General features: G+C 45.9%; 2 protein-coding genes across 2 annotated transcripts in view; both read right to left on the reverse strand.

The window, feature by feature from the left end:
- HYI (hydroxypyruvate isomerase (putative)) overlaps window positions 1-7,392 on the reverse strand; it is a 58,058-nt gene extending 50,666 nt beyond the window's left edge. The window contains exon 1 of the mRNA XM_069227805.1: window positions 5,112-7,392. Within this exon, the coding sequence (XP_069083906.1) occupies window positions 5,112-5,310 (199 nt within the window). The 5' untranslated portion in view covers window positions 5,311-7,392. The remainder of the gene's footprint in view (window positions 1-5,111) is intronic.
- The window catches only part of LOC138286990 (uncharacterized), a 43,458-nt gene continuing 20,877 nt past the window's right edge, over window positions 5,362-27,942 (reverse strand). The window contains exons 2-3 of the mRNA XM_069227353.1: window positions 5,807-6,967; window positions 5,362-5,685 (exon numbers count right to left, since the gene is read on the reverse strand). Of these exons, the coding sequence (XP_069083454.1) occupies window positions 5,362-5,685; window positions 5,807-6,967 (1,485 nt within the window). The remainder of the gene's footprint in view (window positions 5,686-5,806; window positions 6,968-27,942) is intronic.

Raw genomic sequence — 27,942 nt, forward strand, 5'->3', positions numbered from 1 at the left:
AACTGGGGACATGCTCTGTGAAATATAGTCTGCAGAAATAAAAACAGGTAAATGGCCACACTTGCCTTTCACAGCAAAGCGTGACAACGTCTGATGTGACTGCATAGTGGGAATAGAGGTATACTTCCATAGAGCATGGAGATACTACAGCTCTATGGTCCCACATATTATTAGTGGTAGTCAGAGTTGTCTGTTTCACCTCTCCCTGGACTGCTTATGGGATCCCTCCCCTGAATTCTTTGTGAAGTCAAGTGTACTCCATCCAAACCATCATTAGAACAGACCTTTAGTTCAGATGGGCTTTAACCACATCAGTTGCAGCATGTTATGTGTGTCAGAGCAACACCTGAACCACACCTGTCTGGATGTGGACCTGAAGCAAGGCCAACGTGGACTTTCCTCACAGGAGTAGATGGGCTGATCAGCGGATCTGGTGCTTTGTACGGAAAAAAAAAAAGTCTGCACTTTCTCCTAAAGATGTTTGCTCTGGAGCAGAAGCCCACTGACCAGAAAATACTTGCCATTGTGATGTATTCCTGCCACAGCTTTGGGGCAAATTTCAAATCTGATTGGACAACTGGCTGGCTCTCCCGGCATCACCAACGTTCACCTGAGAATCAGTACCAAGATCCGGTGTCCTGCACGGAAGGTACAGAGCTTTGTGTACTAAGGACCTGCCTTGCATTGCCAGAGCCTAAGATACTGGGTGCCATAGTGCCCAGAGGTGCTCAAGAACCAGAGGTCAGCTCTACTCCCCAGCTTGACCCAGTGCAAGTGGCTGATTAAAAGGAGACACTAAAGAAGTAACTGTGCAGGAGTGAGGCTGATAAGTGACTGTGAAACGGACCTTGAAATGATGGCGGGGCACCATCGTCACACCCAGCATTTGGAGCATGAAGACTCCTCAACCCCTCCTCAGAGGCCTCTGACTGCTCGCCATTGCTACCACTGAGAGTCAAACGCTGAAAGGGTTGTACTTGGCACAGTCTGCAGAGCGACAGTAGGATGGACAGGTTCCAGAATATCAGAGGCAAATGCCCCAAACCCCACAGCTGGGGCCCAGTAGCCGGTTTGCACTGCAAAAAAGAACAGATGATGGACGGAATACTGAACAAGGTCAAACATTCACCCAGTCAAATCAAATCAAATCAAATCAAATCAAATCAAATCAAATCATTAACATTTATAAAGCGCGCTACTCACCCGTGCGGGTCTCAAGGCGCTAGGGGGGAAAGGGGGGGTTATCGCTGCTCGAACAGCCAAGTCTTTAGGAGTCTCCGGAAAGCGGAGTGGTCCTGGGTGGTCCTGAGGCTGGTGGGGAGGGAGTTCCAGGTCTTGGCCGCCAGGAAGGAGAAAGATCTCCCACCCGCCGTGGAGCGGCGGGTGCGAGGGACGGCAGCAAGTGCGAGGCCAGCGGAGCGGAGGGGGCGGGTGGGGACGTAGAAGCTAAGGCGTCTGTTGAGGTATTCCGGTCCCTTGTTGTGGAGGGCTTTGTGTGCGTGGGTGAGAAGACGGAAGGTGATCCTTTTGCTGACTGGGAGCCAATGCAGGTGTCTCAGGTGTGCGGAGATGTGGCTGTTGCGGGGTACGTCGAGGATGAGGCGGGCCGAGGCGTTTTGGATGCGTTGCAGGCGGTTCTGGAGTTTGGCTGTGGTCCCGGCGTAGAGGGTGTTGCCGTAGTCCAGGCGGCTCGTGACGAGGGCGTGGGTCACGGTTTTTCTGGTGTCGGCGGGGATCCAGCGGAAGATCTTACGGAGCATGCGGAGAGTGAGGAAGCAGGCGGAGGACACGGCGTTGACTTGCTTGGTCATGGTGAGAAGAGGGTCCAAGATGAAGCCGAGGTTGCGGGCGTGGTCTGCGGGGGTCGGTGCGGTGCCGAGGGCCGTGGGCCACCAGGAGTCGTCCCAGGCGGACGGGGTGTTGCCGAGGATGAGGACTTCCGTTTTTTCAGAGTTCAGCTTTAGGCGGCTGAGCCTCATCCAATCTGCGACGTCCTTCATACCCTCTTGTAGGTTGGTCTTGGCGCTGGCGGGGTCCTTGGTGAGGGAGAGTACAAGTTGGGTGTCGTCGGCGTAGGAGGTGATGATGATGTCGTGCTTGCGTACGATGTCGGCGAGGGGGCTCATGTAGACATTGAAGAGTGTCGGGCTGAGCGATGAGCCTTGAGGTACGCCGCAGATGATCTTGGTGGGTTCTGAGCGAAACGGAGGGAGGTAAACTCTTTGGGAGCGGTTAGCGAGGAAGGAGGCGATCCAGTCCAGTGCCTGGCCTTGGATCCCGGTGGAGCGTAGGCGGGTGATTAGGGTGCGGTGACAGACGGTGTCAAAGGCAGCCGAGAGGTCGAGGAGAATGAGGGCGACTGTTTCACCGTTGTCCATCAGGGTTCTGATGTCGTCTGTGACTGAGATGAGGGCGGTTTCCGTGCTGTGGTTGGTTCGGAATCCGGTTTGTGAAGGGTCGAGCAGGTTGTTGTCTTCCAGGAAGGTGGTCAGCTGTTTGTTGACGGTCTTTTCTATTACCTTGGCTGGGAAAGGTAGAAGAGAGATGGGGCGGAAGTTTTTCAGGTCGCTTGGGTCAGCCGTAGGTTTCTTTAGTAGGGCGTTGACTTCAGCGTGCTTCCAGCATTCGGGGAAGGTAGCAGAAGAAAAAGAAGAGTTGATGACGGTCTGGAGGTGCGGGGCGATGATGTCGTTGGCTTTGTTAAAGATGAAGTGCGGGCAGGGGTCCGAAGGGGCACCGGAGTGGATAGAGTTCATGATGGATTTGGTTTCTTCCGTGTTGATGTGGGTCCAGTTGTTGAGGGTGATGTCCGGGGAAGCGGGTTCAGTGGTGTATGGTTGGGTCTGGTGTCCGAAGCTGTCGTGGAGGTCGCTGATCTTGCGATGGAAGAAAGTGGCGAGGGATTCGCACAAATCCTGTGAGGGCGTGACGGCGTTGGCGCTGGCGCTGGGGTTGGAGAACTCTTTGACGATGCTGAAGATGCAGTCACCGATCTGGGCCTAAATCCATTGTTTTGTTTTGCCCGCCACGCAATTCCAGTTTGGTATCCCTTGGATGGAGTCTGATAGACAATATGTAAGACTGATTTATATTTTTCATATTCTGTCATTAGAACCTCATAGTGGTGCCAGAGTTGGCCTCTTCTCACTCTGGTCTAAAAGTTCCATCGCCTACCAGTCTGGTCTGGTTTATGAGCTGCAGTTGCAGGTTTGAGTGCACTTGTTTATAGTTGACATTTTGTTGTTGAAAAACTAATGCATCATGAGTTTCCTAAGACATTTTCATTCTGTCTTAGTTGTTTAGAGACGACTAAGGCTGAGGTGACCAAGCTACATGCACTGGTTCTCAGTCTGGGAGGAGCCTGTAGTGACCAGACTGATATGTGTACCGTCCATCACTATCAGAAGAGGTGTGGGCGCTGCTTGCGATTGAATTACTTCTGGAAGAGGAGGGCTCTACTGACCTCATTTATTGGGTGTCAGTACTGGAAGAGATTCTAGTGACCTCTTGTTACTGGGTATCACTACTGAAGAGGGTCTAGTGAGATATTCTATTTATTATCACTATTCCAAGCTTAGTACTTTCCTTCTCTGTTATTGGTTTGCACTATTGGAAGAGGCAGGAGGGGTTTTGTCTATTTTTAGGTCGAGTGTAAGCGTTCAACCTCGTGTATACTTTCAGTATACTTCTTATGGCTTTAAGCGATTTCATTTGATGGTTGCAGTGTCCTTTAAAAATTCTTGCTCGCTAGTGGTCAGTTCTGCCTTTTTCTGTTTCAGAGCAGTGACCAACTACTGTATTATTCCACTTTGGCTCTTTATCTGTTGCCGTGACGGACTTTTTTTGTTATTTCTTTGCTGCTGCCTTTTCACCGTGGGTGTTTTAGGCTGGTAGCTGCCTGTTTGATTGCAGCACTCCGTTCCTCCCACCTCCTCCCATGTTGCAGACATTTGTTTTGGCTTTATTTCAGTGCTGTCCTCGTTTACCTCTGGCTCCTAAAATAAGCTTATTCTACAAAAGAAACACCCAGTCTATTAGCTCACTTCTCACGAAAGCCACAATATGCGCCTTCTGGTAAAATGTAGTTAAACCTAGAAGCATTGATGTGACACTTGCTTTGCCTCGCAGTCTCTCTCTCTCCAGACCCCCTCCCTGCCAGGACTCAGGACACTGCACAGGGGGCATTGCTTATCTCCTTTATCTGGGCCATAAATCTTCTCAGGCTGCTCTGCTATCATTAACTTCATTAGAGCTTTGTTCAAATGGGAGGCAAGAACTCTTGCAAGACTTTTCATTCTGCTAAAATAAAAATAAAATACTTTTCTAGCCTTATTTTCCAATTTCTGTTCAGACGTTTCTGAAGTCAGTAGCTACCAGTGACCACCAAAACATGGCAGGAAAAGACAAATTTATGAGACACGGTTGACAAATTAATGTGGCAAGAAAAATCCAGTTCTGAATTTACAATTGCAATAGCTTTAACCCAAGAAAACGCGAGACCTATTGCATTGCAAATGCTTGTTATTGTTTATCGCCACAGGAAAAGCAGGGAGGGTTTTTTAACCCTTCTGTCTATTGGTTTGCACTAGAGGAAAAGGCGGAGACTTCTAGTGCCCTCCTCTGATTATTAGTTATTACTACTGGAAGGGGCTGGAGAGGTTCTAGTGGTCTCTTTTTACTGGTATCACTACTAATTGAGATAGAGTGTGCTCTAGGGATCCGGCTTCCACTACCGGTTTGTATATTTTCAAGCACTAATGGAGGGTAAGGGGCTTCTAATGCTCGGGTCTGTGTAGTCACTAGTGCTACAGGATAAGGTGTGGTGGACACTTCCATGGTTCTGGGCGGTGTCACCTGCCTATCAGGGCCGGCCTTCAGCATGGGCGAGCTGGGCCCAGGGCGCTGCCCTTCAGAGGTGGGCGGGGACTGACTGCCATATTCACCCTTATACCAAGATCCACACAAAAGTTTGGTTTCGCCCAGTGCGCTATCTAAGCAAAGGCCGGCTCTGGGCCTATGTACTGATTGGACCGGACAGAGGGGGCCTGGTCAGCTCGTCGTCACTTCCGGAGCAGGCGGGGTGGTTCCAGTGACCCTTCTGAGCTTGTTACCTGGTGGGGTGTTGAGGAGCACGACTCTCAGTCGGTTCTTCTCTGTCTCTTGCCGCAGGAGCTCCGGGGCCCATTCGTAGGGCCAGGCCACCTCCACCCAGCGGAACCCTGCTCCAGCGGCTGCCTCTAGGCGCTCAGGTAGGGAGGGCAATGTGGGGAAAAGCCAGGAAAGGTTAGCCGAGAACTGGAGGACAGGCATCTGGAGTGGAGGGGTAGGGTGGTCACTACACCGAAGGAGGTTCAGGGGGCCCTATGGTGAAGGTTTAGCGGTGGACCCTGTGGAGGGAAGGTGGTGGAAGGTTACCACTGGCGGCTGAAGAGTCACACAGTGTGAGAAGAGTGGAGAGCTCAACACTGACTGTCCAGAAAGAGAGGTGAGAGAAGGGCACAAGGAGAGACTGGCACTGGGTTTTGGGGGTGGGGGGGAGAAAGAGGGGACTGGTGTGAAAGAAGAGACTGGCACTGGATGTGGGGGAAGGGTGACAGGTGTGACAGGAGAGCCTGGCACTGGGTGTGGGAGAAGGGTAACAGGTGTGAAAGGGGAGACTGGAACTGGCTGTGGGAGGGGTGACAGGTGTGAAGGGAGAGGGTGACACTGGGTGAGGGAGGAGTGACAGGTGTGAAGGGAGAGGGTGACACTGGGTGAGGGAGGAGTGACAGGTGTGAAGGGAGAGGGTGACGGAGAGGAGTGACAGGTGTGAAGGGAGAGGATGACACTGGGTGAGGGAGAGGAGAGACAGGTGTGAAGGGAGAGGGTGACACTGGGTGAGGGAGAGGAGAGACAGGTGTGAAGGGAGAGGATGACACTGGGTGAGGGAAGAGGGACAGGTGTGAAGGGAGAGGATGGCACTGGGTGAGGGAGAGGAGAGACAGGTGTGAAGGGAGAGGGTGACACTGGGTGAGGGATAGGAGAGACAGGTGTGAAGGGAGAGGGTGAGACTGGCTGTGGCAGTGGAGTGACAGGTGTGAAGGGAGAGGGTGGCACTGGGTGAGGGAGAGGAGAGACAGGTGTGAAGGGAGAGGATGACACTGGGTGAGGGAAGAGGGACAGGTGTGAAGGGAGAGGATGGCACTGGGTGAGGGAGAGGAGAGACAGGTGTGAAGGGAGAGGGTGACACTGGGTGAGGGAGAGGAGAGACAGGTGTGAAGGGAGAGGGTGACACTGGGTGAGGGAGAGGAGAGACAGGTGTGAAGGGAGAGGATGACACTGGGTGAGGGAAGAGGGACAGGTGTGAAGGGAGAGGATGGCACTGGGTGAGGGAGAGGAGAGACAGGTGTGAAGGGAGAGGGTGACACTGGGTGAGGGAGAGGAGAGACAGGTGTGAAGGGAGAGGATGACACTGGGTGAGGGAAGAGGGACAGGTGTGAAGGGAGAGGATGGCACTGGGTGAGGGAGAGGAGAGACAGGTGTGAAGGGAGAGGGTGACACTGGGTGAGGGATAGGAGAGACAGGTGTGAAGGGAGAGGGTGAGACTGGCTGTGGCAGTGGAGTGACAGGTGTGAAGGGAGAGGGTGGCACTGGGTGAGGGAGAGGAGAGACAGGTGTGAAGGGAGAGGATGACACTGGGTGAGGGAAGAGGGACAGGTGTGAAGGGAGAGGATGGCACTGGGTGAGGGAGAGGAGAGACAGGTGTGAAGGGAGAGGGTGACACTGGGTGAGGGATAGGAGAGACAGGTGTGAAGGGAGAGGGTGAGACTGGCTGTGGCAGTGGAGTGACAGGTGTGAAGGGAGAGGGTGGCACTGGGTGAGGGAGAGGAGAGACAGGTGTGAAGGGGGTGGCACTGGGTGAGGGAGAGGAGAGACAGGTGTGAAGGGAGAGGTTTTTCCTGAGCAGTGAGTGAGGCGAGTGGACTGACTAGAAAGAGGTGGGTGTGGCCTGGTCACTGGTTGGGTGGGGTTAACTTCAGAGGAAATTAAAAGTGGGGTTGGGGCACAGAGGCAGCGAGCACGGGTGCCTGTAGGCGCTACGGGAAGTGTAGAGTAAAGGAGGGGGCAGGGTCACAGCCTGGAGACAGAGGGCAGGACAAACCACGATCAGTGTAGGAAGAAGGCCGGACAGACGGACGCGGGTGCGGGAAGGGCAAGCAGGGCTGGGGCGGGAGAGGAGCAGGCTGTGGCAGAGGGCGGCCTGACGCTGCAGGAGGGAAGGAGGCGTCTTTGCTGCTCAGCAGGAGGAGTAAGATAGGGAGAGAGAAAAGGCAGACACCGAAAGGAGTCCAGAAGAGGCACTGGAGTAGGAACGGAAGAGAAGCTTGACACTCTGGAGGGGGGGGAGGGAGCTGCCTTAAAGAGGGGAGGGGCAGACAAGAGGAGGGAGGGCTCGGAAGAGCAGGAGGGGCATCGGTGGAAGGAGGAGGAGCGATGTCACGCGGCGCAGTGATGATGAGGGGCGGACAAGCCCGACCCTTGCACCCTGGCCCTGATGCTGAGTCAGCACTGGGGAGGGGGAGGGGGGGGGGGGCAGGTGCCAGAATAAACAAACACACGAGGGAAGAGTGCTGGAAACCCAACTCACCCCTGCTTTATGAGATGAAAAGGTGGGGAGGGGCGCTTTAAAGGGGTAAAGGGGGCGTGGCCTAGAAGCATACCTGGGGATTTGTCCCAAGAGGCGGGGAATGTACAATTAAGTAGGTGGTTTAAAGTACTTGCCCTACAATCCCGTGCTTCACAAAGTATGACACCGCACCTGTGTTATTCTGCGTCCCTGTGAGTTTTCTGTATCTATTGCATCCATACATATAAGAGAATTTAACTAGAACAACCACGGCCTATTGGCTTTGCCAGTGAATGTTAACAGTATTAAATCGAGTAACAATGTGCTGTTGTGAATAATACTAATGCCGGGTCAAAGTGGGCGAGCCACTGAAAGCTCGAGCCAGGCTCGACCCTGAAGCCTGGCTCCGGCTCGGCTCTAGGTCCTGCTGGAACCTCAAGCCCGCGATGAGCCGAGCTTTCATGTAGCGCATGCCTGCCACCCAGTGCTTTACCCAGGAGGTGCCAACTTTGGAACCAGGAAACCAGGTTTAAGATATTCTTTTACTGAGTGATTTTTTTACAAAGTGCGACCAGGAAACCTGGCTAGGCACCTGTTTTATTTCACCAAAACTCAATTTTCTTCATAACCGCAGAATAAAGCACTCTCAAAACTGTGAGTTCGGGACACCAGCTGTACAAACACCTCTTGTATTTAATAGACTATATATAATGTTGCTCAATAATGATTTGGCGCACATATAGTGTTCACATTATAACATGTGTTGCCTCTTAGTTGGATAATGGCACTGTCTCTAGGGCGAGGGCAGGTTCTAAGTTCATGTTTAAAAAACTAACTCTTTTAATCAGTTCAGCGCTCAGAATGACATATCAATCTCAAAGCTTCGACTTGTTTAAGACATACATTTAAAAAAAATAATTTTAGAAGAGACTTTATCATATTTTATGTGACGTTTGTTGTATGATTTAAATAGCAAACATTTTCAGTACTCAGCTCGTGCACGGGGTATTATAACCAATCCAGATTCTTTGCTCGGCTGTCCCTGTTAACTTCTTGGCTCACCCACCATTAGTCTCTGGAAAGTGTCTCAACCACTCCCCTTCTCCCCGTCACAACACTTTCCTCTGCATTCATTGTGTTCGATACTTATGTCCTTTTCCTCCCTATATCTTTCTAAAGTCCTCCATCTGCACGTCACACATCATCTCCCTCCTGCACACACCTCCTTTCACCCCACCACTCACAAAAGCTGCAATTTGTTTTCCTCCGGCTCTCCAAGTTTCAATAACTGTGGACCTCCTTCACTCACTTTACCGTGGAAACCACATTGTAATTTGCACATACATGACCACTGTGAGTGCTTTGGAGAGAGTCCAAGGCTTGTGTCGCTTAAAAACGCTACAGAAACACACCTGGAAAAATCACATACTGTTATGGACACTATTTGAAGTAAAACATGAAATGGAAATGGACTGCATTGCTGCCGTGAATGAAAGGGCAAAGCCGTTATTGCTGCCACATCAATTGGGTGTTTTTGCCTTTAAAGTTAAAGACAAACATCTAGGGCCTGATTAGGACAGGTTTCAATGTCATTTTTTAATTACTGCTGGTTCTGAGACCTGGAAGGACCCAGCCCACTTAAGGGCCTATAACCCACAGTCAAGGGGAACAAAAGGGAGCACACGTGGGGTGGTGCTGTTGTGTAGCCATTTTAGCTATCATTTTAGATACGCTATTTTAGCAAACTAGGCCTGCCGCTGTGCACTTTAACCTAGATATGTATTATTCCAGCTCCGTTATATTATTTTAACAATAGCCACATTTGCGGTCTTGTTTTATTTCTCTCTATCTAGCTGTTCTTTGCCTAGGCCAGAACTGCGTTCTTAAACAAGACATTTCTTTCACTCTGTGCTTTTCTCAAGGCTGCAGAAAGATAGGTTGTCTGCAAAAGTGGTACGCTTTGTCTCCAATGTTCACAGAAATATACACCCTCTTACGTGGAGATCCTTTCTTGGAACACCAGATGTTTTATTATAAAAACACTACTTTGACCCATGTACGTTAGAGGGAGATTCCAGCCAGAGGACCACAACTGTATGCTGATTGCTGATTGCTTTGCAGATGCTGCTTATGTAGACTACAGGCCTCTTGCTCAGGTACGAGGGATGAAGTCTTCCCAGGGGGAACCTGAAAGGCAGAATTAGAGCTTAACATGCTGTGCTCTAACATAGCTTAGGTAGGAACTATCCCTACAAACCTTAGTGACAGTATGGTAGCATTATTCTTGTGTTTTACTCTTCTTGTCACAATTGTAATCTTATTGTGCTTCATCGTCCGAGTTATTGAAATACATGCTTTATTATCTAAGATGCAGTTACTTCAATAAAACCTTATTGAACTATACTCTGCCTCTGATCGTCCTTGCATATGTGAGACTAATGTAACTGAGAGAAACGGATGAGATCGGAGTGACCACGATTCCCCTAAGGAGTCATGTATGTCATGCGCCCGGTTGCCTAATCATCCCTGCTCTTGGGTAGAGATGAGGCACTGCTAGTTAGCCAGAACAAAACCCGGATTAGGCCGACAGGTGTCACCTGGTGTGGGATCAGACTCAGTCCCCCGCAATACAAGTGATTCTGCTGCCCAAGTCCAGTAGTCTCATTAGGATAATGAGAACCTACGCAACAATGCCATGAGGGGAAGATTTGTGGGGCATTGTATGATGAGAGGTGTTGACAGAAGGAAGAGTCCTTGACAGGCTATTTATACAGGCCAGCAGATAAGAGTAGAAATATGGAAAATAAATACTTCTGAAAGCAGCACACATAGTATGGACACTGGGAAGCAGTACTTGGGCCATGCTGCAGAGTAGAGTCAAACACATGAAGAGCAGGCAAAGTCAGAACTCGCTGACCAAAGAGAAGGTAAGAAATTAGAGCAATGATTAAGCCAACCAATGGTAAGTATTGCACAAGTTCTAACTCCCCTGTAAGTAACCAAATATCTCAAAGGTGACAGCACATGCGCTGTCTCTGGTGAGACCTAAAGTTTAGGGCATGGGGAGGAGCAAGTCAAAGAGATGATGGTGCCCACCAAACATACTGAAGCAGACTTATTGGCTTTGTCAAAAAGTCTGAGTCCTAAGATGGCTGCCATCACGCCCTGGTTGAAGTGATGGCAGCCAATCAGATCTCATTTTGGGATCTCTGGGATCCAGGGACTGTTTGCGCCCTAGATATACATAAATCCTTTTCTTTAGTAACTCCAAAACTACTATCACAGAAAGATATATTTCTGGACAATGATCTAGCTTTCTGCCAAATTAGATGTAACTTCGTTCAGTGGTTCGGGGTGTAGTTGTGTCTAAAATCCCTCTGGGAAATTGCATGGAGAAAATGTGATTTGGGACCCCCTCTTTTTCTCGACCCCCGCTTGAGGAATCACCCCAACACTTTTACGACAGCAGCTGAAGTGAGTGGCAAACTAGTTTTGAAAATGTTAAGATTTGTCAAATAGCTCCAATGTTATTAGAAAAACCAAAAACGCTTTTCCTATGGAAACTATATCCCAACAATAACTACTAACTGGTGTCTGCCAGTAGCTAAAATATGTATATATGTGTGTGTGTGTGTATATATATATATAATCACAGAGAAAATCAAAGGTTAAAGTAAAGTTATAGTTAGGTGAAAATTTCAATTATAACGTTTTAAACTGAAAACACCACTGAAATACAAAGTTAGTGTTATCTCTAGTATTTGTAACTCATGCCCTCAAGTACATGTAGCTCGCACACTTGTCGTGCATAGTTTTGGCATTAATTATGTCATTTCAGATATTACAGTGAGGTCAGAAAGGGTGTCATAGAACATGTCATGAGTGATGTAATACGTGAGGTAATTAGCAGTACGTGAAGGGTGCAAGGTATAGTTACTTTATGGCACATTTATTGTTACTAGCAATAACTATGACTGGTGAATTTCATTGTTTTTTTAGGTTTAAAACATTACATTGTCACTGAAATTGTCACCTTAGTATAACGTTATTTTAACCTTTGCCTTTGCAGTGAACTTATAGGGTTTTTATATGTAAAGTAAGATAGAATTACAATTCCTAAATGTAACATCACTTGAACCTTTGTTTTTTTCAGTGAATATCTAGGGTTCTTATAATGCAAAGTAATATTTTATTACCATATATAAAGCCATCTCCTTCCCTGTGGCCAGGCCCCGCATCCTGCTCCTCCCAGGCAAGCAATCCCAATTTGTGCACAGCCTTTGGCCTGGCATTGCTGGGTAACATATATACATATATAATTGTTTTGTGAGACTCCCACAACTCACCCCCCACTTATTTTTTTACTTTTAACATCCCTTGACCTCTTCCCTCCCTTAACTCTAAATTTACCCTTACCTTCTTTTAGTTCTTTGCACCCCTAAACCCTAAATGTACCCTTCCTTTACGTCTACAGTTGCCTAAATACTAAACGTAAATACCTGCATGGCAACATCCAGTGTGGTAAAAGAAGCATGTTTAAGGTTGTATACTTTACTGGAGGGCTCATGAGCAAGGCTTTGTGCTTATTCCAGTGCTTAATTTGTGCTTGTTGTTTCCGGTGCGGAGAACCGGCACTTGTTTCTGAGGGCCAGCTCTTAGTTTTCTGTCTCAAGCATTTGCTGCGGGGGAAAGACGGAGAAAGAGAAAAAAGAAAAAGCGTCAGAAAGGGGAAAAGCAGGAAGCTGACAGAGTGAGCTGAAGGGGCAGAGAGTGGCTATAAATGGACTGAAGAGGCCCGAGGTGGCTTCAGGATTACGCTGCCTCAGTATTATGTGCTGGCACTTTTAATTGCAGCAGCCCTGTGTTTAAGTTAAGAGGAGAGCTTTGGGCACCGGGACCTTTTTATTTACAAATTAAGCACTGGCTTATTCTCTTTGCGCCACTCTGCCAGTCTCTTGCACCTTCAGGTGGGTGGGCAAGCTAATGCTCGAGCCTGGTTCTGGCGCATTGTCTGCTCTAGCCTGGCTCTTGTCTCATGGGAACTAGTGAGCCAACGTGTAGCTCTGCTGGACTCCCAGACACTGCTCTTTCCCCTCCCCAATGCAGTTTTTGAAATACAAAAACTGGTAGATGCAGGTGTGATGCTTTGATTTGACTGAATTGTCTGGCGGTTCAAACGCACAACCTGTAAATTTACCTGTAAATTAAAGTCTGTCTGCAGCTGAGTTGTGCACTCTCCGTGTACCTCACTTGGAACCTGCAATGGGGGAGACACCTCTGTGGTGTTTCCGAGACCCCCCTGACTGCCATCACGAGGTGTCAATCCTCTCCTGAAATCATTCCCTTTGTTATGTCAGTGGAGCCCTGCATATTAGCTTACAAATAGCGTGCACGCCTTCCCTCCAATTAACCTTCTAGAACGCCCTGTGTTACTGTGATTTTAGGTAATATGTTGTAGGAAGTTTGCTCTGTATGCACTATTTCAAAGTAAGAAATAGCATGCACAGAGTCCAAGGGTTCCCCTTAGAGGTAAGATAGTGGCAAAAAGAGATAATTCTAATGCTCTATTTTGTGGTAGTGTGGTCGAGCAGTAGGCTTATCAGAGGGTAGTGTCAGCATTTGTTGTACACACACAGACAATAAATGAGGAACACACACTCATAGACAATTCCAGGCCAATAGGTTTTTGTATAGAAAAATATATTTTCTTAGTTTATTTTAAGAACCATAGGTTCAAGATTTACAAGTAATACTTCAAATGAAATGTACTTCACTTAGGTATCATAGGAAATTTGAATCAGCAAAATAGCATGTACAGTTTTGGCAAAAATGGCAATAAGCTATTTTAAAACTAGACAGTGCAATTTTCAACAGTTCCTGGGGGAGGTAAGTGTTTGTTAGTTTTGCAGGTAAGTAAACCACCTACAGGGTTCAAAGTTGGGTCCAAGGTATCCCACCGTTGGGGGTTCAGGGCAACCCCAAAGTTACCACACCAGCAGCTCAGGGCCGGTCAGGTGCAGAGGTCAAAGTGGTGCCCAAAACGCATAGGCTTCAAAGGAGAAGGGGGTGCCCCGGTTCCAGTCTGCCAGCAGGTAGGTACCCGCGTCTTCGGAGGGCAGACCAGGGTTTTTTTTTTAGGGCACCGGGGGGGACATAAGTCAGCACAAAAAGTACACCCTCAGCGGCACGGGGGCGGCCGGGTGCAGAGTGCAAACAGGCATCGGGTTTGCAATGGAGTTCAATGGGAGACCCAGGGGTCTCTTCAACGAAGCAGGCAGGCAAGGGGGGTGCTCCTCAGGGTAGCCACCACCTGGGCAAGGGAGAGGGCCACCTGGGGGTCGCTTCTGCACTGGAGGTCGGATCCTTCAGGTCCTGGGGGCTGCGGGTGCAGTGTCTTTACCAGGCGTCGGGTTCTTAGAAGCAGGCAGTCACGGTCAGGGGGAGCCTCTGGATTCCCTCTGCAGGCGTTGCTGGGGGGGCTCAACTCTGGCTACTCACAGGGTCGCAGTCGCCGGGGAGTCCTCCTTTGTTGCAAAGATGTTTCTTCTTTGGAGCAGAGCCGCTGTCCTCAGGAGTTCTTGGTCCTTTTAGATGCAGGGTAGTCCTCTGAGGCTTCAGAGGTCGCTGGACCCTGTGGAACGCGTCGCTGTTGCAGTTTTTCTCGAAGTGGGGAGACAGGCCGGTAGGGCTGGGGCCAAAGCAGTTGGTGTCTCCGTCTTCTCTGCAGGGCTTCAGGTCAGCAGTCCTTCGTCTTCAGGTTGCAGGAATCTATCTTGCTAGGTTCTGGGAGCCCCTAAATACTCAATTTAGGGGTGTGTTTAGGTCTGGGGGGTTAGTAGCCAATGGCTACTAGCCCTGAGGGTGGCTACACCCTCTTTGTGCCTCCTCCCTGAGGGGAGGGGGGCACATCCCTAATCCTATTGGGGGAATCCTCCATCTGCAAGATGGAGGATTTCTAAAAGTCAGTCACCTCAGCTCAGGACACCTTAGGGGTTGTCCTGACTGGCCAGTGACTCCTCCTTGTTTTTCTCATTATCTCCTCCAGCCTTGCCGCCAAAAGTGGGGCCGTGGCCGGAGGGGGCGGGCATCTCCACTAGCTGGAGTGCCCTGGGGCGCTGTAACAAAGGGGGTGAGCCTTTGATGCTCACCGCCAGGTGTTACAGTTCCTGCAGGGGGAGGCGAGAAGCACCTCCACCCAGTACAGGCTTTGTTACTAGCCACAGAGTGACAAAGGCACTCTCCCCATGTGGCCAGCAACATGTCTGGTGTGTGGCAGGCTGCTAAAACTAGTCAGCCCACACTGGAAGTTGGGTATGTTTTCAGGGGTCATCTCTAAGATGCCCTCTGGGGTGTATTTCACAATAAAATGTAAACTGGCATCAGTGTGCATTTATTGTGCTGAGAAGTTTGATACCAAACTTCCCAGTTTTCAGTATAGCCATTATGGTGCTGTGGAGTTTGTGTATGACAGACTCCCAGACCATATACTCTTATGGCTACTCTGCACTTACAATGTCTAAGGTTTTGTTTAGACACTGTAGGGGCATAGTGCTCATGCACCTATGCCCTCACCTATGGTATAGTGCACCCTGCCTTATGGCTGTAAGGCCTGCTAGAGGGGCGACTTATCTATGCCATAGGCAGTGTGAGGTTGGCATGGCACCCTGAGGGGAGTGCCATGTCGACTTAGTCATTTTCTCCCCACCAGCACACACAAGCTGGCGAGCAGTGTGTCTGTGCTGAGTGAGGGGTCTCCAGGGTGGCATAAGACATGCTGCAGCCCTTAGAGACCTTCCCTGGAATCAGGGCCCTTGGTACCAGGGGTACCAGTTACAAGGGACATACCTGGATGCCAGGGTGTGCCAATTGTGGAAACAAAGGTACAGATTAGGGAAAGAACACTGGTGCTGGGGCCTGGTTAGCAGGCCTCAGCACACTTTCAAATCATAACTTGGCATCAGCAAAGGCAAAAAGTTAGGGTGTAACCATGCCAAGGAGGCATTTCCTTACATATGTGCATTTATACAAATACCATGTACTAACGTGGCTGCTCAGAGGATCAAAGACAGACCACTGCCCTTTGGTTAAATTAAAGAGGCTGCGTTACAAGACTTGTAGCAGGAAACTTGGGTGTATGTCCTGGCTCATGTTTCAATTTCAGTTTCCCTGATCATCACATTGTAGAGCACCTTGAAGCCATTCAGCTCAGGGTGTGCACTGTACAACTAGCTCTGTTGCATATGGTTTACAAGACTATACCATTACTCTACATTTAATAACAAAATGTACTTTAAAAGCCAAAGGTTACAGGGACGTTATAGTTAAGCTCACATTTTAAACTTACCAAACCATAGAAATTCACCTGTTATAGTTACAGTAATCTTAAGTAACTATAACATGTGCCCTAAGGTAACTATAACTGGCTCCCCCACCATGCACAGTTTTTCCTCAAAAACTTTACTGATATTATTAGTTATGTTATCAAAGATGTCATGATTACCGTCATTTGTGGGGTAATTAGTAGTGCATGGCGAGAGTACCATATTATAGTTTTGGTAAAATTTTTATATAAAAAAGAATTGTTGCATTGCGCATTTGTGCTCAGCAGAACACAAGACATCGCAACTCAGTGCAATACATCGCAACACTACGCAATGTTTTCAACAACATATCACTACTCACCACAATGTAGCACATCACAACACAGCACAAATGTTTTGAACATCAATATATTGCAATGCAACACAAGGCAACATTGCAATACAACACAATTATTTTCAGCTTGAACATATAACAATGAAACACATTACACCACGCACTGTTTCTGCCAGGCTGACCAGCGGCAAGGTCATATTACAAAGTTTGTGGGCCCTAGCTTAGCAGAAACATAGGGAAACCTAGCAAATGTGTGCATTTTTGAAAACTAGAGATCTGGTAGAATCTAGGGTGGGGTAACTTGTGTGGCTCTCAACAGGTTGTTTAACACAGAAACCCTTGCAAACCTCAAACTTTGACTAAAAAACACATTTCCTCACATGTCAGTGATGAAAAGTTCTGGATTGTGCAGGGAACCACAATCTTCCTTCCAACCAGTATTCCCACAAGTCTACAAATAAAATGGTACCTCTCTTGCGAGGTTAGGCCTAGAACCTGCAACAGGAAATGGCCCAAAACGCAACCTGGATACATCACATTTTTCCACTCAAAACTGACCCTTTTTTACAAAGGGGGTTTCGTTGAATTTTGGGCCCTAGCTCAGCCAGCACTTAGGAAACCTAGCAAACCTGAACATTTTTGACAGGTAGACTCCTGGGGAAATCCAGAGTGGCTCTCACCAAATATTTCTACCCAAACAAACACATTTTCCTTACATTTCTATGATGAAATGTTCTAGAATCTGTAGGGTGCCACAAACGTCCTTCAACAAAGCATTCCCCCAAGACTCCTGATAAAAATGGTAACTCTCTTGCTGGGTAGGCCCAGTGGCGGGTACCGCAAATCTCAAGGGGAGGGGTGTGGGGAGGGATGCGTACGGGGGGGGGGGCAAATAAAAGAATATATAATTTTAAAAAACTTACCTTTTCCCGTTGCTGCTGCCACCCCCTCCTGCGGCATTGCTCCTCTGATCTCCTTGCATAGACTCCCCAGCAATCTTGGCGCTGCTTTCATGCTAAACCTAGCATGAAAGCAGCACCATGATTGGTCTGAGCGGCTTGGACTGTTGCTCAGACACAACCACAGGGTCTGTGCAGAGAAACCTAAGTGCGCATGTGCGTTTGGCCAGCCTGAGACAGCCGGCCAAACACACATGCGCACTTAGTGCACTCCCCTCCACCCCCTTCCACCTCCCATGGCCCAGCCCCGTTCCACCCTGAACACACTACTGGCTGAGACAGCAGATGAAAGATAAAACGATAATTAAATATCGTTTTATCTTTCATCTCCTGGCTCCATGGGGCGACGCTTCTTCGCCATTGCAAAGGAACCACCCTTGGGTAGGCCTAGTGCCTGCAAGACAAAGCATCCCAAAACACTACATAGATACATCACATTTTGCCTGTCAAAACTGACCTCCTATTGCAAAGTGGGTAGCTGTGGGCCCTCACTGAGCCGGAACCTAGGGAAACCTAGCAAACATGCACATTTTTGAAAAGGAAACACCTGGGGGAATCCAGAGTGGGTGACCTGCTGGCACTCACCAGGTTTTCGTTTTTCCCAAGAATCCTTTGCAAACCTCAAACTTTGACAAAAAAAATACACATTTTCCTCACAAATCTGTGATGGAAGTTCTGGAATCTGCGGGGAGCCACAAACTTCCTTCCACCCAGCATTCCCCCAAGTCTCTTGATAAAATGGTACCTCACTTACATGGGTAGGCCTAGTGCCCCCAACTGGCAACAGCCCAAACGCACCATGGATACATCACATTCTTCCACTGAAAATGTACCCTTTTTTGTTTATTTGCAAAGTGAGTGGCTGTAGGTTTTGGACACTAGCTCAGCGAGCACAGAGGGAAACCTAGCAACCTTGTACATTTTTATAAACTAGACAACAAGGGGAGTAGACGGGTGCACTGCTTGCTTGGCTGTCATTAGGTAATTTTACCCAGAATCCCATGAAAACTTCAAACTTTGAACAAAATAACACATTTTCCTCACATTTCTGTGGTGGAAAGTTCTAGAATCTCTGGGGGCTCACATATTTCCTATCACCCTGAATTCCACATGCCCCGATAAGAACTGCACTGCATCCCATTGGGTAGCTGCAGTATTTGGGGTCATGCTGTGGTGCCACCCATGCCAACCTACAAACCACAGACATTGTCGAAGATTAGACAAGCAGAGGATTCAAGGGTGGTGTGCTTTGCATGGATCCCATGAGGTTTTCTTATCCAGAATGCCCTGAAAACCTCCCACTTTGCCTGAAACTATGCATTTTCCTTACACCCCTGTGAAAGGAAACGTCTGGAGTCTGCAGGAATCCACAAAATTCCTACCACCCAGCGTTACCTGACTTGTGCTGATAGAAATGCTGCACCACATGTGTGGCTGCGACTTCTGCCAGGAACAGACCAAACAAGGTCAATGGGATTCATTGCGAGCACGGGGCCATCCCCACCCCAAACAAATATTGCATAAATGCAGTCCCCGGTGTCTAGTGGGCTTTCCACCCTCCCTTTTGTGACAGATTGGGAGTAATCATCCCAGTGGGGGCAGAAAGATTGTTAGCACATTTTTGTGGGGCGAGGGCTTGGCCATGCCCATGATGGACAGCCCACACCCCAATATGTGTTTTTAAAATCAAGCCCTGGTGCCTAGTGGGCATTCTGCTTCTCTGGGGTGGTTGGGGGGGGGGGCATATGGAGGCAATCACAGCCATGCCCATAGTGGGCAGCACCCACCTTGGATAGTTTTTATATGTCCTTGGTGTCCAATGGGCTTTCTTTCCCTCTGGAGGGGGGCAGTGGGGGTGAAACACTGCCAGCCTATTTTTGTTGGTGGGGTGGGGCATGGCCATGCCCACGATGGGAAGCCCCACTCCTCTAATTTGTTTTTGTAAGTCCTCGGTGTCTAGTGGGCTTTCTGCCCCACATGGGGGCAGAGTGGGGATAATCATCCCAATCTGCCCCCCCTTGGGGGGGACAGAAAGACTGGCAATACATTTTTGGGGGGATAGGGGCATGGCCATGCCCATAATTGGCAGCCTCCTCCCCTATATATTTTATTTTATTATTCCTTGGTGTCTTGTGGGCTTTGAATTCCCCAAGGGGGGCAGATTGGGAGTAATTATCCCTATCTGCCCCCCAGTGGGGGCAGAAAGATGGCAAATATCAAATGTAATGGGGGAGCACAAGCCTTTGCCTAAAAGGCCCCTCCTCCCATATCTGGTGTCTAGTGGGTGGATCCCTACTTGAGGATAGTTCTTCCTTTGTGATCCCCAAGCAGGGATTCACTGGGCAGAGATATAATTAAAAAGGAGAGATTCTCCCATTGCCAACGATTCTTCTCCCACCCCAGTCAGTGCTCAGGAGGCTGAGATTTGCCACGAGAGCCCTTATGCAGTGAAAGTATAATGAGCCCACCGGCCCGTTTTGATTTCACTTTAGTGTAATGACGCCAGCGAGCACTGCACCCTGATTGTCATTGCTCTAAAGCCTAACAAAAGACTCAGGCTGCTCAGTAAGCTCTTTCCAAGCACCCTAAATTTAAAGTATTATAATGGAATCCCTCCAGTACTGTGCACCAAAGACCATTATTTACCTCCCCATTGTCGGCCAGTGGTCGACAGTTGCACTCAGAGGGTTAAAAAACATATAAATACAAGCGTCCACCATTTTGTAATCAGTGGTAAACTTTTTTCTGAAGTGACCTCATGCACCAGAGAGAGGAAAAGTGTTTGATAGACACAGTTTGAAACACTGTTATCTAACTATCACTAAGTATAACTAACACAATTTACATGTGTACAAATTGCAAGAAAATTTAATAATATTTTTTTTATATTTTCAAACATTTATTCTGTGGGATATGAAAATGTCAAAATGTATACCATTTGCCAACCTTCACAAATTTGATGGTGATGTAAGTTAAAATACATGTATATATATTTCATTTTCAAAATTAAATTAAAAATGTTGATGAATAGTGACTATGTTCTAATATTGAATTTAAGTGCCTAGTCATGGCAGGTACTGGACAGTGACGGGGGGCGATTTACTATTCTACCTCCGCCAAGTGCCTAATCAGGGCAAGTGCTAGACAGTTCCTGTGGGCAGATTTACTCTTCTAACTCCGCCAAGTGCCTTGTCAGGGCAGGTGCTGGACATTGACTGAGGGGGGTGGGGTCAGATTTACTATTCTAACTCGGTCAAGTGCCTACTCAGGAAAGGTGGTGGACAGTGGCTAGGGGGCACATTTACAATTCTAACTCCGTCAAGAGCCTAGTCAGGGCGGGAGCTGGACAGTGGCTGGAGGCAAATTGAAACACATTTATTTTTAAGACAAAAATAAATCACAAATAGGAGAACCAAAAGGTACCTGAAAACATCTATCCAAGAGAAGCACCAAAATGAAGGTAAACAATTATAAACTACAAAGTAAACACATACATTTCAGTAAAAGAAATTTCATTATGCAAGAAAAGCACAAAAATATATAGAAGCTCTTTGTAACCATAAATACTCTACAGAGGAGAAAACACTGCATCGGAAATCCTCTACAAATTCCAGAATGGTTTCTTAAAATCCCTGACGTCAACAGCACAATGAACCATTAAGCAGGGACTTTTTTCACGTGATGATACAAATACAAATGAAACTTAAGAACCACATTCTATTTTAAAATCAGGAATCTAACCCAGACATTTTTATCCACAGTCTGAACAAGGTTAAATAATGATTTTTTCTCAAACAATTGCAACATTTAGCCCTACATTATCTAATTACAGTCACAAACAAAAAAGGAAAAATGTACAGTATCATAAAATCACACTTCTATAAATTATTTTTGGTTTGGGTTTTTTCAAATCTTTCAAAAATGGAAAATGCTTGTCATGCCAGCTATATTCCCTCCAAAAAGTGTAATAAACCTTTGAAATGTGGTGGGTCCATTATTGTAATGAGAGATTAATTGAACCCAGGAGTCATTGGAAGTGTGCTGAATATTTTTCATCCCATTGCAAGGGCAGAGCAGTTGCTCATGGTGACACAGTGGAAAGAGCTACAGAGCATAACCACCATGCCTCTGCAATGGATATTGAAGTAAGCGAAAATATTCAACAAATTAAGTGGCTTGTGACCACCTCCAGTGAGTCCTGTTGCTCAGTATTGAGGGACAGGGTCCAGAACATCCCCGCAGACATTGCCAGTGGTATGCCCACAATCCCAAATTTAAGAAGAATGGTGCAGCAACAAAAACCGGTGAGTAATCCCCAAAGAGTAACTCCTCAACCCTACTCTGAACTCATACTACCCCCTGAACTAACAGAATCTTTTAATCAAGCACCATTTCCTTTCTATGATAACCAGAACTCTCAAACACAAATACTAATCTTCAGTACACTACATAATGCAGTAACCTTAGAGAATAGTGAAATTAGGATGATGAGTGGATCTTTTAAATCCACTCCCTATCCATTCACTCAAATGTATACTATTCATGCAAACATTAACAACACTTCAATCCTATTAGTTTATGGTTTAGTGCCTGGCAAGCAATCCATACACTTAGGTATTATCATTTATTAAATCTAAAACAATAAATAAACGTCCTCGGAGAATTCTGAGTTACAAATGCTTAATATAATTACTAAAATTCATCTTAACCCCCAAATTCAAGCATGCTTTTTAACGTTTCTCAGGCATATTGCTGAAAAACTAAAATAACATCTTCAGCAGATGATTATATGTCAAATAATAAACTTCAGCATGAACTCAAAAACCTAACTGCACTGTGATTTGTACTGTATGAATGTCTTCTACTCTTCAATTGGAGAAAAAAACTGGCCCCACTTCTAAATTACTTTGAAGGCACATAGATTGGCAATTTAAGCAGGTTGGATCACAGAATGAAACCAAGGATTCCTATTGATTGCTGGAACTGTGTCTCAACCTGCTTAGAGGGAGGTGCGAAAAACAATATTGCCATCAAGGGTTGGCATAATTCTTTTAACAACTCTAATAGAAAACGTTCCCCAATTTCTGTCATTTCCTTGAAATGTTAAAATAGACAAACGTTTACTGGGAATGAGAATGGCACAATCATAGTCAGATAGTCTGTACTCTTGAATATCTAAAGAAAGTAGCGATGTCTGAAAGACTTTTGGCATAAATTCAACAATTCCAATTGTTGGAAACACCAGACTAACTCAACAATAGTGCATACATTTTACACTACTAGTAGCTACTAATATCTTCAAACATTATTCTCCTGTTTTGACTGAACAACTTAATTCAATAGACATGTTTTAAATTCCAAAATCTTTCAGGTCCTACCTGTTGTTATCGTCTATCTCCAATTCTTAGTGATATTCTAAGAACCTTTCACCAAAGTTCACTGGTAATCCAACAATCCATATAGTTTGCAGAAAACCAACACCTAAACAAAAAAAATGCAATTCAAATTTTTTTGTTTTCTTCGAAAATCCAGAAATGTCACAATACAAAAACCATGCTGCCTGAACAATTTTAATGTACAAAAAATTAAACATCAGAAAACAATCCCAAACCAAAGGTGAGGCACAACAATGAAAATATAGATTTTTTTTGTTTCTTTAAGCGATGTCTTCTGCTTCTAAAGTTGAACAATGTAATAAAAATGTAATGCCACAAATTGAAAAGTTGCTAGTTGCTTTTTATTCAAATAGGTTTACAACAAAAATATAAACATAATTTTCAATTTCTTTTTTACACCTATGTTGAAAAAAAATGTTTTTAGGTGCACCTACCAAAACAACCTGTAAGGGGACATACATACTGTTTTGAAGTATTTTCATCCATCCATCTACCTCCCTCCATCTTACCTTACAATAAATTGCCTAACCAGTATGTTTTAAAGAATACATTAGACTGTTCTTAACTGACCACAGCTCATCCTTGCTTCTGATCTTGACCGCAAAGCTCCACCAACTATGGAAAAAGTAAAAACACAAATGGACCATTTCACCCATTAAAGATAATGGAAAGCCGTGGGAAAATCTATTACATGTTAATTAAATTGTTCTATATTATTTGTAAATATGTTTTATATTTTTAAGAAAGAATATTTTATCATATTTATTAAATAATTTTAAATGTCTTAAGCTATTAAATAAAAATATGTAATACAACTTGTATTGTTGTCTTTTTATAATGCTTACTTAAAAAATAATCCATATTTGTTTGTACTTACTACTCTTTTAAGTCTATTGCAGTATTTTTAGGATACTTTTTTTTTTAAGACGCAGTTTTAAAATATTTTCACATTAATTCTATTAATTAACAATCAGGTTTTATGGTTTATACCTGAGTATTTCTACACTTCCCCTCCCATTACCCCTATATCCCTCACATCTCACTTCCAGAACTTTATTTACATATTTTTAAAATCATTTGCATAAATTATTTTACAAATATGAATGATTTTTAAATAATATCACATAATAATGCTCATGTATAATAATTGATACCATAGTATTAACACACATCCCCACCCATTACCCCTATATTCCTTATATCCCGCTCCTAAAATTTTATTTACATATTTTTACAATAGTTTGCATAAAGTATCACAAATATATATAAATATATATGTTTATACACACACACATATACACATATATATGTGGGCGTGTAACTTATTTAAAATAAATATAGAATATATATAATATATATATTTTTTTTAAAGACGTACTAATACTTACCAATACTAGGTGGGAGTCCAACATGGACTGGTGTATGAGGGCTGACCTACGGATCTATAGAGCGAGAGCACTGCCGGCCAAGTTTACCAAGATATGAGAGCCTGGAAAGGGTTGATGGAGGACATGGAGTAGGTTACTGGATGATGACTCTTTGTCTCATGCTACAGAGTCAGTAGGGAGGCTGCTGTGTAATGCAGAGATGTTGGGATGGCCTAAGGTGGTCTGCAGTATCCTGTCAGGGCCAATGGACAACTAGAAAAGGTTTGAAGGATTCACTGGAACTGTACATGCTTTGGTTTGTCGGTGCTTTTCTGTTTCGTTGGATGAGGGAGATTTTACAATAAAAAAAGGCGAGGAGGTTGCTTTTTTATCTCCATTTAAATGTGTATGACTTAAAAAACTTGAATAAAAAGAGTTAAAAAAATACTTACCAATAATTACATATACTTACCATAATGCGTTGTAAAGTCATCCGTGCTAAAGACATATGTGTGGTAAAGACATTATTGGTAAAGGCATATGCGTGGTAAAGACTGTGTGGTAATGGCATTGCCTGGTAAAGACTGAGTGGTAAAGGATCTTTCCCCTGCCAGCCTGATCTGAGGTGCAATAGCTACAAGCAAAGTTTAATGAAAATGAATGTCCTATAATACAGTGAGGATCATTAGACCATTGTGTGTTTTACCATCAACACAGCCCAGGTAAACCCCTGGCTGGCACCCACTGGCAGTCAGGGCACATGCCTAGACACTACGTGAAAGGGAAATCAGGCATGTGCCACTTTGCCAGCACAATCCCGAAGTTTCGGGACCACCAAAGTATGCTTATAAGTTCATAGAAAATCTCTGTTACTGAAAATGTGTGTCCACTATTCTGTGTGTACAAGCACGTTCCACATATCTCAAATTGCATGACACCTGGTTGTGTGTGATGTCAGATGTAGTGTACCTAAGGAACTGCTATGAAAAACATACAAGGGATTGTGGCTTTCCTATGTCGCCATGTCTGTTAATTCCACCTCACCTTTTACACACCCTACCACTGGCCAGGAACATCCATACAGGACAAACATCACCAAAGCAGCATTTTGGCTCTGCTGCCCACTACAAACCATCAGTGCCATGCAGTAGAAGCATACATTCCTCTTATTTGATATTTCTTGCATGATATGCAGCCTAGAAATTATGTGGCATTTACCCATGTTAGACATAGAGGATTTCAAGACCTCATCAATGCCTAGTGATGATGCCGAGGAGCCCAGAGACGGATCACCTCAGCAGGACACTGTTGTATGAAAGTTATTCTTATCTGAAGCACTAAACACAAAAGCGGTGAAAGCTCATTTTGAATACAAAAGGTAACATTTTTATGTCAGTTACACTCAAGCACCAATAAAACCTATCATCATCATCCTTATCTGAAGGTAAACCCACCCCTCCCTTCACTACATCCCAGCCCAAAAGACACATTCATCAACCCATTGCTGTACTACTCACTGCTTAACCTGGACAAACATTATCATCATCTTCTCACAGTTCTGCTCCTCCAGAACCTAAACTAACCTTATGATCGGCCCACCACAATCCTACTCCATAGCTTTCAACAAACCGTATCAACATCTGATCAGAATCCCAGGCCGTAATCCTCAACAAACCACATCACCATCTCATCACAATCCGAGGCCGTAGCATTCATCAAGCTGCATCACCATCTCATCACAGTCCCAACTGTAAACTTCATAAACTTCAACAAACTGCATGACCTTCTCATCACAATCCCAGGCTAAAATCTTCAACAAACTGCACCAGTGTCCCATTGTAATACGACCCCAGTAAGTCTAACAAATCCCCGATCTCATCATATGCCTATACCTTCCAAACACAACAGATCACCAGCCCATTACAACCGTACCCCTCTGCCGCCCTCTGAAAACCCATCAGGTCACCATAATCCTAAAACCTCATAGCCCCAATCTCATCAGTGTCACTATCCCACCACAGTTTTACCTCACCTTAGATCTCCCGCTTCATCATCTCATGATCCTACCTTTCCCTAATCCCACAGCCTATAATAATTCCTTCACAATCCCCCCACATCCTGAACACCAATATCATCACCTCAACCTAATGCAATCCTTCCTCAATCTCAATAACACCAATTTAATTACCAAAATCGTGTGCTCTTCCTCAGCCTATCATCCTTAAATCACATTCCAAACTTCTCCTGACCTTCAAAAAATAAGGTCATCAACACTCCATAGAATTCAAGCCCCTTGACCATCTCCTACAAAGTTTGCTATCATCTAGGTACAATCCTACCCTTCTGTAACCCTAACAAATCCCATTATTTCATCCTCAACCTACCCCTCTGGAGCCTAACCTCATCAAATCACTATACTGCCTCTCTGTAACCCAAACAAGGCTTATCATCATCTCATCACCAGCTCTAGACTGGCCGTTGCACGGTTCTGGCATCTCCCTTGCAGGCTGCAGGCGCGGATGCTTTCAGATCAGGGAGGGTTGCCATGACCCAGTCATGCTCACATGGCTCCATTCTAATCTTGGCCTCCTGCAGTATGGGGCTGGTTTGAACATTTTAAACAGGGCTCATTTTGGTTTCCAGTCGAGCCATGAACGGCACAATCTTAATTGTAATATAATATAATATAATGCAGTATAATATCATATCATGATATTATATATTAATTATTTGTGCTGGTTGTATAGTTATTTTTCCGAATAGTGATTTGAAGTTTTGAAGAATTATGAACAGCACTTAATGTGTAACATCTAAAAGTGACAAAATAATACTATCACAATTATGCTGGATTATTCTCCGAAATGTGCCTTTTTTTGCTGCTTATTTGACTCAACCCTGCCCCATAATTGGGTCCTCCTCTGCCGGGGCACTGAGTGTAAGACATCTTTCCTACTAAGCAGCTCAACCTACCTGCAGGCTTTGTGCCTGAAATCCCTTGCTTTGGTAATGAGTTCCCTCCACCACAGACAGCCTGTCCGCCCCGTGCTGCATGTGAGACACAGCAGATTGTGAAGTTGAGGAAGGGAATTTTCACTGTTACTAATATTACGTTTTGTCAAGCCAATCCCTAATGTGCCTGATGCACACCTAAAACGACTTCTAGCAGAATCTACGGTCATATTTATGAGCCCCTTGCGCCGCTGTTGTTTCACTTTTTTTTGACGCAACAACAGCGCAAACCTTGAAATCATATCTATGAGGCCATGCAAAGCCACTTTGCGTGGCTTTGAATGGCCTCAGAAATATGGAGTAAGGCAAGGAAGCGTGAATTGTAGCGTTGCCTTACTCTGTGCAAGAGAGGTGTTCCATAGGTGTTGCAGTTGGTGTTCCCAAGCAACACCCATGGATTTTGACGCATTTCCAGATTTACAAGACCTTATAAACCTGGGGATTACGCCTCCCCTGGGGAGGTGCTATGAGGAGAAATATGTTTATTTCTACTTGTTACTTCCTCTTTCGATGCAGCACACGTAGCCTCTTTCTGTGTGTGCTGCATCTTTCAGCCGACATAGAAAGAGGAAAAAGCCTCCTAGGATTGTTTTTGTGCAGGAAGGTGCCCCTTCTTGCACAAAAACAATCCTGCCTACAATGCCGACACGTGGGCACCATGGTGCAAGGGTGCCTGCATTGGCTCTAGGCTGCCAAAATGGCACCAGTGCAGTGGGAAAGGACAGGAATGCACCCTATGCCATCGATACTGCGCATCCCTGCCCTTTCCTTTTGATGCAGGACAGCGCAGCAAGGTGGCTTGCTTCGCTGCCGTGTGCCAGAAGCCCATACCAAAAGGCCCTAGTTTTCTTTCTGTTTGGTGACGCTCTCGCAGAGTGGTGCAATGGGGCAGGTGAGGCGTGAAGGAGATGTAGAGCGTGTACATATTAACACTCATGAGCCAGCAGCAG

The sequence above is a fragment of the Pleurodeles waltl genome, chromosome 4_1, assembly GCF_031143425.1.
Source record: "Pleurodeles waltl isolate 20211129_DDA chromosome 4_1, aPleWal1.hap1.20221129, whole genome shotgun sequence".
Taxonomy (NCBI): domain Eukaryota; kingdom Metazoa; phylum Chordata; class Amphibia; order Caudata; family Salamandridae; genus Pleurodeles; species Pleurodeles waltl.